The following is a 13,076-nucleotide window of genomic DNA, read 5'->3' as shown; positions in this document are numbered from 1 at the left end:
GTAGAGTGCGCTGTAGAGGCTGACGGATACAGACGCAGATACTTTGCTGACTAAAACGAGACTCAAACTAAACCAGTTGGTTAATGAGATAAAAACTATGACAATAATCTCCAGATATTTGTGTCGACTTACCATATAAACAATGAAAATGAAAAGAAGGGACAAAAACATGCGAGTTTGAAAGAGCCTCATTTAAATTCACTGCCAAAGGAACCGGTCTGTGCTTTGTTAGTGTGGGAAAAGGGCCACAAATGTAAGTGTATTTTAGAGCCACTTCAGTCCTGATTTAATCTTGTGTCGGCCCGCTGGGATGTGGAAGGTCAAATACTTTGAGGTGGAAGTGTGAAAAGTGGCACCAAAGTGAAAAGACCCACTGCTCCAGACAGAACGTTGTTACTGTAAACCAGAACTCATGTGAACTGAGGAGACTCCACATACCTGAGTGATTTTCTTCTACTTTTATATATGTGTTCAGAACAGAGCACCTGAATAGATCTTGGAAAAATGTTGAATGAAACAAAATTCAAATACAAATTGGTGTCCATACAGTGCGTGGAAATGCAAAGACACTGCAATTCAATATAAAACAAAGCTGAGGGCAGTGTTTGTGGTTAAAACACATGCTCCTTCATTATTTCAACTAAATGATGGTCTGACTTAAACAAACAGACTTCCTCTGTGTCATTAGGAGTCCAAAGTTACCACAGTCTCTCAATTTGAACTTTAATCCATGGAAATATCAGCCTCTTTTTACAATACGTTCAATTAGAATGTGGAGAAATAAGGCAATCACAAGATGGCCGCCACATTTGCCACGGCAACCGCTGGAATTTCTCGTCTTTTGTTATAGATCTGTGGATATGAAATAAGAAAAGTACAATAGAGGGAACAAGAAACGCTGCTGTGGCAAATGCGGCAGGATTCTAATTCAAAATAGAAACCTTGCCACAGCCCTTCACTCCTTTGTGTTTAGACACTGAAAAAAAATACAATACATTTTGGGGACGTTTTTGATCACTGTGTTGAAGCGGTTCTTTTGGAAACCATCAGAAATATGCAAAAATGTGCAGCAAGCGTCTAAATTTACATCGCTTTGCCACACTGAAAGATAGCAGTCCTGAACAGACCGGTTTGGCCCTGGCCTCGGCAGTTGAAAAGCTCGCCAAACCGGGTTGATCAGGAATTTTGCCATTTTTCTTCCACATTTGGCCAGATTTTTTTTGCGTCATTTTAACCCCACATTTTGCTTTTTTAGTTGTTGCCATTTTACATCAAGTTTTTGGCCACATTTCTCCATTTTACTCACATTTAAAGGGCTAGATGCAAGTTGGCCATTTTATACTCACTACTGCCACCTCAGGTCATACGTGTAACTGCAGCTTCTATATTAAGCTTGTGCATGACGGAGCTTCGGACCTGAAGTAACACCTTTTTGAGTGACAGGATTTTAGAGGCAGTTGTGGTGAACAGGTCTGAGCTCATTCTACACATCAGGACATGGCTGGAACATGTAGGGGGAGGAAAATTCATAATTTTAACATTTTTAAACTCCATATAGTCCCTTCAACCCTCACATTTTGCCATTAAAAAAAAAAGCCATTTTACCCCAACTTTTCCTTCCCATTTTTTCACAGTTTATTCCTATTTTACCCTAATTTCCCCAGTGCTTAATTTGATCCCCTACCTTTCAGGAAATATTTAGGAGGATCCGGCAAAGATTTGATCTGATATAACGGTGTTAATTGTGACCGTTCCGGCAATGGTTTTGACCTGTTCCCAGAATCCATCACTTCAGACTAAAGTGTTCCTGAAACTACAAATTAAAAAATTAAGCACAACATTTCCCCCCCACCTTCTTGACAATATATTGCCCACCTCTAACTGCATAACAGGAATTCAATAAAAGAATGTAAGCTCCTCATATGGCTCGTGAACAGTGGAGAACAGTAAACCGCAGCCTCACTTCTTTTTTTTTTAACAGGGCCGGATGAGCCATTTTATTGTGGGCAGTCAGGATACATGGGTGTAAATACCAAACAAAAGAGGTTAATGTCATGTCTGTACAGTACATTCTAAACAAGAAGTGATGGTCTTGCAGTCAGTTCAAGCAGATTTGGGGTCGCTGTGAGTTAGGGCTGCGCAATATGTCGCCAAATGATCGTTTGTTAAAGAGACGATATCGCTATCGGAAGAAGCGACGACGGGGTTTTTGCTCAAACCAGAATGCACGGTAAAGTGACATTATAAACCCATTTGTGTGTGAGTTAGGACGTTAGCAATGCATAACGAAAGCTAGGAATGAGTATGGAGCAAAACTAACAATCTAAAATGCTCCTGCCTTCCTTGTGTGTGAACCTCTACCTTTGAAACTGTGTAAAAGTCCACTTAAAGCAACGATTTTTAAAAGCTGGTTGGATTTCATCACAAAACGATCCATCTCATATCACGCAGCCCTAGTTCTGAGTGGAATCATTTTAGAAAATGTAACGCAACAGACTAAAAAGATTCATGGGGTTTTTCACTTGAAAGTCACACCTCTAGCTATGTCTACGTTGTTTTTCAATACAGCCATACGATACAAGTATACAGGGTTATTCTGTGGTTAGAGAAAAATACAACCAAGGTTTATGAACAATGCACACGTACAGCTTCTTCTTCTTCTGTTGTGGCGGTGGGTGAAACGGGCCACGCGCATTTGTCAACAATCTCATAATGCACGAGGAAAACCAAAACACCATTCACCTTTTTTTTTTCCGAGGCGAGACGCTGCGGGTGAATACGGAAAATTATTAAACGGAGACAAATCAATGTGAAACTTCTGCTGTAGATCGCGGACATAAATAAGAAGGGGAACGCATTGGAAGTTTTCTCTCGTTTAAAGACTTCATGTAGAAATAAGGCCTCTTGTGCGTAAACATGGCCGAAATTGCTGATGTTTCGAGACAAAATCTGAACGGAAAGAGATGTTTTAGGTTTTTAGAAAGACTTTAACAGATGGGGTTTTGAATATCTTGCCTAAGCTTGAGAATCAGTGAACAAAATCATATTCAGTCGTCTTTAAAGCTCAATAACTCGAGCTAAGAGTCCGATTTTGAACAAAAGACCTTACAAGAACGGGAGATTTGTTGTCTGCGAGCGCCATTTAAAGTGATAGTCTGTAAGTTTGCAAAGAGTTTGAGGAGAGAGGGATTGAAATTTGAAAGTAAACAATCAAATTCCTCGCCCTCAGAAAAGCCCTTCTTCGTTTTGCAGAATGAGGAGAGCAGGAACGGTATTTTCAAAATGATTGGACCTGACAGGAAAAGCTCGTCTCATTGGTCGACGCGGGAGGATACTAGACTCGGATTAGTGTGTGAGATCCGGGAAGGAGGGACTTTACTATAAATAATGTATATTTATTATCACTTAGTTTACATCAAAAAGACCAGGTGGTAGATTTTGCACTTTTTAGAACATTTGTAATACATTTAGACTTCCAGACTATCACTTTAAGTGGAGATGCAAGAGTATTGGATTGTATGGCATTGTGAAAAAGGGGGGAAAACAGGCTGGTCGCGTTTTTGTGAATACAGAAAGACAGGGAATGATTTTTTGAGCAATTTCAGGACAAAATCCGAAGGCGCAAGTTGAGAAAACCTCATAAAATAAACTCCTTAAAGTGCGATTGCGGTTTATGCTTTAACTTTTACACTAAAACGAAAGATGTTCAGGGAAAGAAAAAAAACCTCAAATTGACTTGTTTTCCTCCGCAGCGTCTCGCCTTAATCTTAAACATAGCCCGGGGGTGAGTGAACAATATGCGCACTCGTATAAAATAAAAAGCTATGTGACAAAATAAAATTACTATCAAATCGCTGCCTTCCCACGGCGTCGTTCTCTGGTAAAAATAATCTTTAGATGTTCCTTTTCATGGGGGTCCGTGTTCTGGCAGCACAAAGCGCCGCTGAAGCGAAACAACAAAGGGGCGTGCGTAGGAATCAGTCGCCGTCTTCCTCAGCCGGACGGGGAGGGGCGCGGGAAAACTAGCTCTATTTTAAGTCTTTTTGTTGTTGTTGTTGTTAAACCTGTCAAATGTTGTTGTACAAATCACTCAAAGTCTCCGCAAGTGTCTGTGGTGGTGGTCGTGAGGGGCCACGCCGTTTCCGCCGGTGCCGCGCTGCTCTCATTGGTTGTTTTTGGCTTTGGCGTGTGTGAGGATGTGGGACTTGAGGTTGGTGGACTGAGCGAACTTCTTATTGCAGCCGTCGAAGGGGCAGACGTAGGGCCGGTCGCCGGTGTGGATGCGGACGTGCGTGCGCAGGTTGAAGTCCAGCGAGAACCGCTTCCCGCAGCCTTCGAAGGTACACTGGATACAGGGGGGGGGCGGGTTAGAGACGAGCGGAATAAAGGCTTTCAATCCTAAGAGCCATGTATGTACAAGAAAGGCTTTGTAACTGTTCCTCCCTCAGTTTTTCCTTATCATATCAAAAATATTTCAACCAAAACTGTGGCAGAATGTGTTTTAGACCAACAGAGATGAGCAATATCCTTATTTTATTTTGACTCCAATTTAACCCTTATTAATGATGCATTAATTTTGCCACAATTTATTAAATGACTTTTCTTTTTAATTCCCAGTGGGCATTCTGATTATTATTGCTTATGAACCTGCTTTCGGGCAATACAGCATTTGTATTTCACGTTTTCAAATGTGTATAGAAGACTTTTTGAGTAAAGACTGCTTTCCACCACCGAGTATGGAGTGAATGTACAACTGTCTCATGTAAAGCGCTTTGTGACTATATGTCTGTGAAAGGCGCTATATAAATAAAGATCTTCTTCTTCTTCTTCTTCCTTTCTTCTTTCCTCACTCCTTTCCTTCCTTCCTCTTCTTTCTTTCCTTTCTCTCTTCTTTCTTTCCTCCCTCCCTTCCTTCCTTTCTTCTTCTTCCCTTCTTCTTTCCTCCCTCCTTTTCTTCCTTCTTTCAATCTTTCCTTCCTCCTTCCCTCCTCCCTCCCTCTTTTCTTCCTTTCATCCTTCACCTACCTTCCTCCCTCTCTCAAACTGGATATCAAGCACAACCTTGCTCCCTCGTCAATAACATTCCTGGAGCAGTAACACGGTTAAAAGCTTAAAAAACTAAATTTTACATCTGTCCCCTAGAAGTTAGTGGAGGGGTTTTAGACACTTTTTTCCCCCTCATGGACACTGTTTTTAGGACTTTTTGCTTTTCAAAAAGTAGGATATTTACTTTTTACTTTATTTATTATTGTTCTGTAGTTTAATGCAGAGATTGTGGAGGACAGGTCAGAAATCAATATGGTGGTCATTTTACTGCCATATTGCAAACGTTTGGACCATGACTTTTGATAAATATCTCTACAATTACCTGCCTTGTTCCCTCGGGCTGTCGCTCATTTCATGTTTTTGCTGTTTTTGGTTGCTTTGTCGTCATGTTTTGTGTCACTTTTTTGTGTTTTTTTTTTTGTCATTTTCTGTGGCTTTTTCATTCCCGTTTTTGTCGCTTTTCCGGCACGTTTTAGTTGCTCTTAAGTCACTTTCTTGTTGCATTTTCATCCTAGTTATCGTCACTATTTTTACACTTCTTTCAAGAATCTTTTAGATTTGGGCAAAGCCAAACAGGGGAAACGTGCTCGGTTCAGATGGGGATTAAGAGGTTACAGGAAGTGACTTGATTGTTTCAGCTCAAATAAACAATAACAATTTAAAAGAAATTGTCTTTAATGGAATAAACTGTCTGTTTTCTGGTTCTTTATGACAAATATGTTAGTGTAGGTATTGAAAAGAGCATCGTTCAGGTATCGGTATTGTAAACCAAGTATCACTAAATTGCCAGTATCGAAACAAACGCCCCACTGTTCACGTGGAACAAAAACTGGCACAGAGGATGTGTCTGTCAGCACATAACTGACTCACAACATAAAGGACCGGCCGCCCTCAATCGGTGAATTAAACGTGCAGCCGACACTTTTGCATATGAACTGAAACCGATCAAAGTCTGCCCTTGTACTGCTGTAAATTCACTAAAAATATATGATCGAGGTAAAAAAAATTAATGCCTGCACATAAAACATACTGTACTTAAGACCTTGGTTTTCACGTCATTAAACTTTACGCTGTTTTATCGCCCCGTTAAACGCCCCCGTGTGACTTTGAGACTCGCCGGCGCTCACCTGGAAGGGCTTCTCCCCCGTGTGGACCAGCTGGTGTCGTTTGAGTTTGGAGCTTTCCACGAACGCTTTGCCGCACTCCGCGCAGACGTGCACCCGCGGCCCGTGAGTGTGAAGGTGCTTCCTCATCGCCGAGTTATCCCTGAACATCTTCGTACAGCCCTGAGTCACACAAAGAGAAAACAATTACTCGAGGATTGTCCATCTCATTAAGTGATTCGACCGATCCTGGACTTACTTTATGAGGACACGCTATTGTTCGTGGAGCATCGTCTTCTTTGACTTTTCTGGGCTTCATCCTGAGAGAATAATGAAAAAGAAAATCTGTTATTAACACATTGATCCTGTTTGCGTTGCTCCCATCTGCACTTCGATTTTTAAAATTAACCAAGTAATCCACTAATCCAACAGCCTCTGTGGTGAAAAAGCTAATTATTTTCAAAGCAATCACATAGAACATTCCTGAACAGAGAAATAAAAGGCGTAATTACTTTCTGGTTTATTAAAAAATGGAATAGTTCAATATAAATTCCTTGGTTTGCAAATAAAGAATTTACATCAAATTAACTGATTATTACAGTAGGGCTCATCACTGGTAGAAAAAAGCTCTTTTTGTGGACCTATTTGATGGAAGCATAAAATTACGCCCCATGAAAACAATAAAATATCTGACTGTATTAATGAGGCCTTATTAAAAGTGCATTATGCAACTTTTATGTGGGGAAAAAAAGTTGATATTTGTGCGAATTTGACCGTGTAGTGACCCAGCGGCTGTATGAGTGGTCAGCATGGCGCCTTTACTTTCCATCACAGTGGTCTCTACAACGCTCCAGGATCAATTGTTTCGTAGGTTTTCACTGCTGACGGACCCTCACACCAGAAAACCTACAAAACAATTGACCCTGGAGAATTGTAGAGACCACTGTGATGGAAAGTAAAGGCGCCATGCTGGCCATTCATACAGCCGCTGGGTCAGTACAACGTCAAATACGCACAAATTAACTTTTTTTTTCCACATAAAAACTTACATAATGCTCCTTTAATAACAAAACATGCTAACCCTGTTGTTTGGAGCAGTGGTTCTCTTAACTATAAGCATAAAATGACTTGCCATGACCCAAAACATAATGTAAAATACTGTATCTTCTAGGGCTGGGACAAAATATCTGATTGGATTTGGATTGCAATACTTTGTGCTGCAATACCAAGTATCGATACTTTTTCAAGTATCGCAATACTTACTATACTGGTGTTTGGAGGCATTTTTATCCTGCACTCCTTTGTTTTCCACTAACAGAACTGTTGTGTTAATGCACTTAACACTTCAATAAATGTCAAATGGCATTTGGTTTATATACTTTGGACACATGACTGTTTTCTTTTTACACATTTGAAGGTAAAACATACTACAAATCATACTTAATACAGTATCGCAATGCATATCGGATCAGCCCCTGAGTATCGTGATACGTATCGGATCGTGACAAAGGTGGATCGTCCCAGCCCTAGTATCTTCCTCACAAATCACTGTTGAATAAGCCTAAAAACAAAACAATCAAATAGCAGTAAATTTAACAGACTCGGTTGATGTTTCTTGCGTTGCTAGTAGATCAATATTGAAAGAAATGTTTTCTGGTTTAGAGAGCGGTGAGTCGGGGCGCATAAGTGGGTCAAAGGACCATTTTCAGCAGCTCACGAGAGTTTCTCCAGGATATTGTTAAAAATAACTCTGCTGCAAAGTTGTTATGATCATTATTTAACCTTTATAGATCCATTCAAACAATAATAGATGAGGAAAATAACGAGTCGAGAAGCTCTGGGACAAACGTGTTCTGAAAAGGCCTGTGATTGTTGTATTCGTTTAGCTTTCGTCCATATTTCAGTAGCCAGTGTGTGTGAAAATATCCCTCCACACGGGCCTCACCTGGCGAACTCGGCCAGCTGTTTGGGGTCGGACAGGTCGATTCCCGGGATCCCACCAGGGGGCAGCTTCTTCCCCGTCATGTACTCGGAGTAATCCGGAGGAGAGTTCTCCCCGACGATTTGCTCCTCCACCACCGACTCATGGTCAATGTCTTCAGAGTAACCTAGGAACACGTTACAGAAACTGAACGGATAAAATACGAGCTTAAACTAACTACAAGCATTTAGTATTGCATTGCATTTGCCGTGAAATGAAAGGGTTAAGGAAAGTATTTCCCACAGACGACTGGTGACACTATGGTGGCACTTACCAGGATAAACAAAACATAAAAGCATTTCAAGTGTCAATTTCAGTGCTTAATTCGAACTATTATGCAAGTCATTCTCAAGCTTTTATATTCATCTTCATGTCACAATAAATCCAAAAGGTTATACCAGATTTGACATTTTTGCCCGTTTTGAGTTCAAATTAGCCTGAGGAGGTGCCAACATAGTCACACAGTAATAAACACAGTCTGTCGTAGTCAGCAAAAGAGACAAAGTTATGAATAATTAGCATAAACAATTATTGAAATATGAATCTGCAAATGAACACACAGTAATAAGATTTGAGTTGTGACAATCCATGCCTTTTTCTGTTATTGCTAATCTATAGGCACACAAAACGCATATAATTAAAGTACTTTCCAGTTTTGTTTTGAAGTACATGAGGCTTTTATGAAATGTTGCTTCAGGTGCTGGATGATTGCCAAAGTTTTGTCTTGTGGTCATTTATACTCCGATTACCCCCTACCTCAAAGTTATCAAATAACAGGGTTTATACAGACAGCAGTTTAAATATAATGCTCTTTAATGCCCAAATACTATCATTGTAATCCCAACAAAGTAACAAATGTGTACATATTTTATTTCTTAAGATTTGCAGGAAACAGAGGAATAAGGGGAAACTTTAATATTCAGGAGCAAATTGGACACAACGGGAAACTTGAGAGTGAGAAAAAGTGCACACTTTCAGCCAAAACTGCAGCTGAATGTGTTTTGGAAAAGAATTCTTATTAGTACAAGAAGTTTACATTAAAGCTAGTTTAAATTAATTACATTTAAGGCCTTAACTTTGGCACAGTTCACTTGACTTTTTAATGCCCCACGGAAAACACTGGCTAAACTCAGATTGTTCTGCATTTAATAGAGTTCGGGAATGTGATGTCATATCGCTAAGCATTATGGGATTAGCAGCAATTGTAAACTAAAGGAGATTTTAGAAGTTAAAGCACTGGAGTTATTGTTCACATTAAAACACTTGGACACCACAGTGTGTTAGATGTATTTACCAGCAGTAACTCAGCAGCTAATGGAGTTTTCCACCGCTTTTTTCTCAACTCTTTGTTTTTAGCAAATGTTAGTCAATGGAAATGTATGCGAACAGCTGCAAAGATGGCGGATCTCCATGGTAACTGTGGAATTTCCTGAACTTAGCGTGTTGTGTTCAAAATAAGGCTAGAAAATTGTCAAATTCAAACCTTATACTAAAGACATCATTAATCTCTCTTTTCTCTCTAGTTTGGCTTTACCCAAATCTAAAAGCGTCAACAAAGCATCAAAATAGCAACAAAAATGCGATGAAAAGATGTCAAATAATAGGTGACAATGTGGCAAAAATGTGATAAAAAAAAGGTGAAAATGTGGCAAACATGTGACAAAAAATAGGCGAAAATGTGGCAAAAATTTGTGAAAATGTGGCACAAAATTTTGACAAAAAATAGGCTGAAATGTGGCAAAAATGTGACAAAAATTAGGTGAAAATGTGGCAAACATGTGACAAAAAATCGGTGAAATTGTGGCGAAAATGTGACGTAAACCCAACAAAAAAATGTAAATGAAGAAAAAAAAAAGTGACGACAACGTGATGGATTTGGGTAAAGCTGAACTACGTCAAAATAACTAAGTAATATTGAAATTCTACTCAGTATCACCTATTTTCCCTGCTATGTGGTTGAGAAGAACTACACCAAAAACAATTAATATTCTTACTTTATAAATAAAAATTACACTATGAAATTTTTTTTTGTTTTTTGTTCTGAATCAGCTGAGGTATTTTGCGATAGGTATTAAATTAAATAGGTCACACGCGTTGACGACGTTGCTAAAACAGGAGGTATCGATTTTCGGTTTCGATTCCCATTGTTGTTGTTGGAATCAACGAGCAAAACAAATAGATCAATGAGCCTTTGAAACAGAAAGAGGACGTGCTAGAGCAGTTCCAGCTCTGTCCACCAAGCGGGGAGAAGCTGCACACATTTTTTTTTTTAGCAATGCACGACCATTTAGATTAAAACGACACAAAAATCTCTATAATTTTGGCTATGTGATAAATACACCCTTAATGCACCGAGAAGTGTTAAAAATAGCATGTAGGTCAGGAGCAGCAGAGCACTGGCCCGCAGCGCGAGACATGCTAACTGCTAGCTACTACATGCTAGCGCTGACTACACAAAGCTTGTTCACCAAAAGCGGACGCAGCGAAATCATTTATTAACGCTAAATATCGTGCATTTTCCCCTTTTAAACGCCCTAACAGTGAAACACGAACAAAACAACCCGATTTATTAGGAGAAAGTGTGGTTTTGCTTCGAGCGCGCGACACATTTGGGGCCTGCAGACCGTTGCTCTCTCCTCTCCAGCGCCATCACTGCCGACCACGACTATCGCCATTTTTTGGGTCCGCCGCCATACTTTCTAGTATCGGGGAATATGGCGGCGCCCAGTAACACCTAAAACATGGCTTCCCATCAAAACAAAAACATTTAGCCATCAATCTGTCGGGTTCGGCGTGGGAAAAGTGCGCTATTTGTCGCTTTTTTAAACGCTGCGCAACGCACCGAGCTCTCCAGGAAATAGCCAGGCGCAGGGAGACAACGCCCCAGACTACTACAACAACGAGGCCTCTCCAACAGACAGACATGCGAGACAAATACAAGAGCCAGGCAGGCATTTACTTACCCGACGCCCACATCGTGACGGAGAATTCCCCCTCCAGAGTCTTTATTTGCACTTGCTTTTGCTCCCATTTTCTCCCCCCGGCCTCCGCGCCGCTTAAATAGCTCTTTTTCCCCGCTTTCTTCCCACCGGTGCCGCCTGCCCGTTTCACGCGTCCCACTCCGCCTTTCCCGGCCACAGTCACCAAAGTCTGCTCGATGTACTCGTCCTCCACGCCGGGTGCGGGGACGGGGATGAGTATTTGGTCCTCGAAGCCCCCCGAACCGTCTCCGTGCAGGTCCGAGTCGTCCCCGCCGACCACCTCTTCGCGCGTCTGGACCAAAATAACCTCCTGGTGGTGGTGATGGTGGTGGTGGTGGTGCATGGAGCTCGGGTCGTCCGTCACCAGCGGCTGCAGGGCGATCATGGGCTGCCCGTCGTCGTCGTCGTCGTCGTCGTCGTCGTCGTCCTCCACGGTGGTCTCGATCGTCTCCACCGGGATGGTTTCAACCTCGATTTCGTGCAGCTCCACTATTTCGGCTGGCATCTCCGAGCCGTCTGTCTCGATGTACAGAGTGTCTCCCGATGCCATGTCGTAGTGCGCCAGCTTGCCTGTCTATCATTAACGCTGCTTTTACCTGTGAATTTCTTGTGGCTGTAGCGCGTACACACCCCCTGCTCTCTGTACTGTACCGTCTGTGCCCGTGCTGCTCCGCGCTGCTGCTCCTCTCTCTTCGACAACAACTCGCTCTTCGCTCCTTCCCACGCCAGATCCCGTCTCGCGAGGCTCCAATGGTCCTATGCCACGACTGTCCAGCAGAGGGCGCCAAAAGCTCGACATTACGCTCTACATCGGGGTTCCCAAACTTTTCAGGCCGCAACTCGGGACCCCCTTCTAAGAGGGCTTTACCCATTCGAAAAGGTTACAACCTATTGGCCAGAGTATAACACCTCATTTGAAAGCTAAGACCTACAAAACTAATCTAACAATCTTTTTCCTCATTCATGTGTTGTCACATTTTTTTTTTTTTTGGACAAAAAAATATTTTTTTTGTTGAGTTTGTCTTTTGTGGCTTTTTTGGTCATATTTTTGTCACATGTTATCTTTTTTTTTCACTCTTTTGACATTTTTTGCGTTTTTGTGGCTTTTTTCATCCTGGTTTTCATATAATTATTAATATATATATACATATAATTGCTATTTTTTTCCAAGAAACTTTAGATTTGGGTAATGCCAAACTGGAGAAAATGTGCTCAGTTCTGGTGGGGTTTCAGTTTCCGAGGAAAGTTTCCTTTTTCTGGCCATTTGGAGAGTAGGATCAAACTCACAGATGCTGATGTGTCAGACACTAGCTTAAAGAAAACCAGTTTTACATCTTATCCAATCAACACAACAGTTTTCATTTGGATTAACATAATTGCACAAGGCTTTTCTAATCTATTAATCCAATCTAATCAATTAGCTTCACGATTATCTAACACAATGCACCATTAGAACTGCTGGAAATGCACCACTGCACACCTATAGCCTTAATTAAAAGTCAGTTTAATTCAGTCAGTGGTTTACAGCAAATTTGGTGACTGAGTTTTGGGAGCTGATTAAGGACCATTTTGAGGTGTTGAATCCAGAAATCCCATTGGTTTTGCTCAATTGGGTCATTTGTTTACCACACAGCTTTTTTCCAAAGGCATTGTCTTTATAATGTCTTTGTCCCGGTGCCTCTGTGACTGGGGCTGGTTGTAACATAATTTGCATTTGCGCATACAGTATACAGTATGTAGGTACAAAGCAGCTGTGCTTACAAACCACTGTGCGTTGGTGACAATTCATGAAAGCTTTATACAGACAATTTATTATTTGATACAGAAGTTCATTTATTAGAAAAGACGACAAATTTAGTTGAAACAGTCCCCTTGACTGGGGCTGAGAGCAACATCCTTTGGGTTGTTTTTTACGGAAAGTAATAATCATGTGTCTCATGGAATACAGAGACAGATAGCATTTTA

The 13,076-nt window shown here is 41.1% G+C and overlaps 1 protein-coding gene across 2 annotated transcripts; it reads right to left on the bottom strand.

The window, feature by feature from the left end:
* Positions 1 to 3,499: 3,499 nt before the first annotated feature.
* On the bottom strand, positions 3,500 to 11,834 carry yy1b (YY1 transcription factor b). 2 transcript variants are annotated; one of them, XM_079572795.1, is made up of 5 exons: positions 11,094 to 11,834; positions 8,095 to 8,257; positions 6,409 to 6,469; positions 6,174 to 6,332; positions 3,500 to 4,345 (listed from the first exon to the last, which is right to left on the bottom strand). In XM_079572795.1, exons 1-5 carry the CDS (start codon positions 11,659 to 11,661, stop codon positions 4,163 to 4,165), a joined length of 1,134 nt encoding a protein of 377 aa, XP_079428921.1. In that variant the 5' UTR covers positions 11,662 to 11,834; the 3' UTR covers positions 3,500 to 4,162. The 2 variants fall into 2 exon arrangements, with proteins under 2 accessions (XP_079428921.1, XP_079428922.1); XM_079572796.1 differs by having other exon boundaries at positions 3,501 to 4,345; positions 8,095 to 8,245.
* Between the last annotated feature and the right edge of the window lie 1,242 nt (positions 11,835 to 13,076).

This window comes from Gobius niger, assembly GCF_951799975.1.
Source record: "Gobius niger genome assembly, chromosome: 15".
Classification (NCBI taxonomy): domain Eukaryota; kingdom Metazoa; phylum Chordata; class Actinopteri; order Gobiiformes; family Gobiidae; genus Gobius; species Gobius niger.
The sequence above is the reverse complement of the archived record's forward strand: the minus strand, read 5'-3'. Positions and strand labels throughout refer to the sequence as shown.

Coding starts and splice junctions, on each gene's coding strand:
- yy1b (XM_079572795.1), bottom strand. CDS start 11,661: ATGGCATCGGGAGACACTCTGTACATCGAGACAGACGGCTCGGAGATG. Junction 6,470..8,094: donor CAGCTGGCCGAGTTCGCCAG/GTGAGGCCCGTG, acceptor TTATTCTCTCAG/GATGAAGCCCAGAAAAGTCA. Junction 6,333..6,408: donor CAATAGCGTGTCCTCATAAA/GTAAGTCCAGGA, acceptor TGTGTGACTCAG/GGCTGTACGAAGATGTTCAG.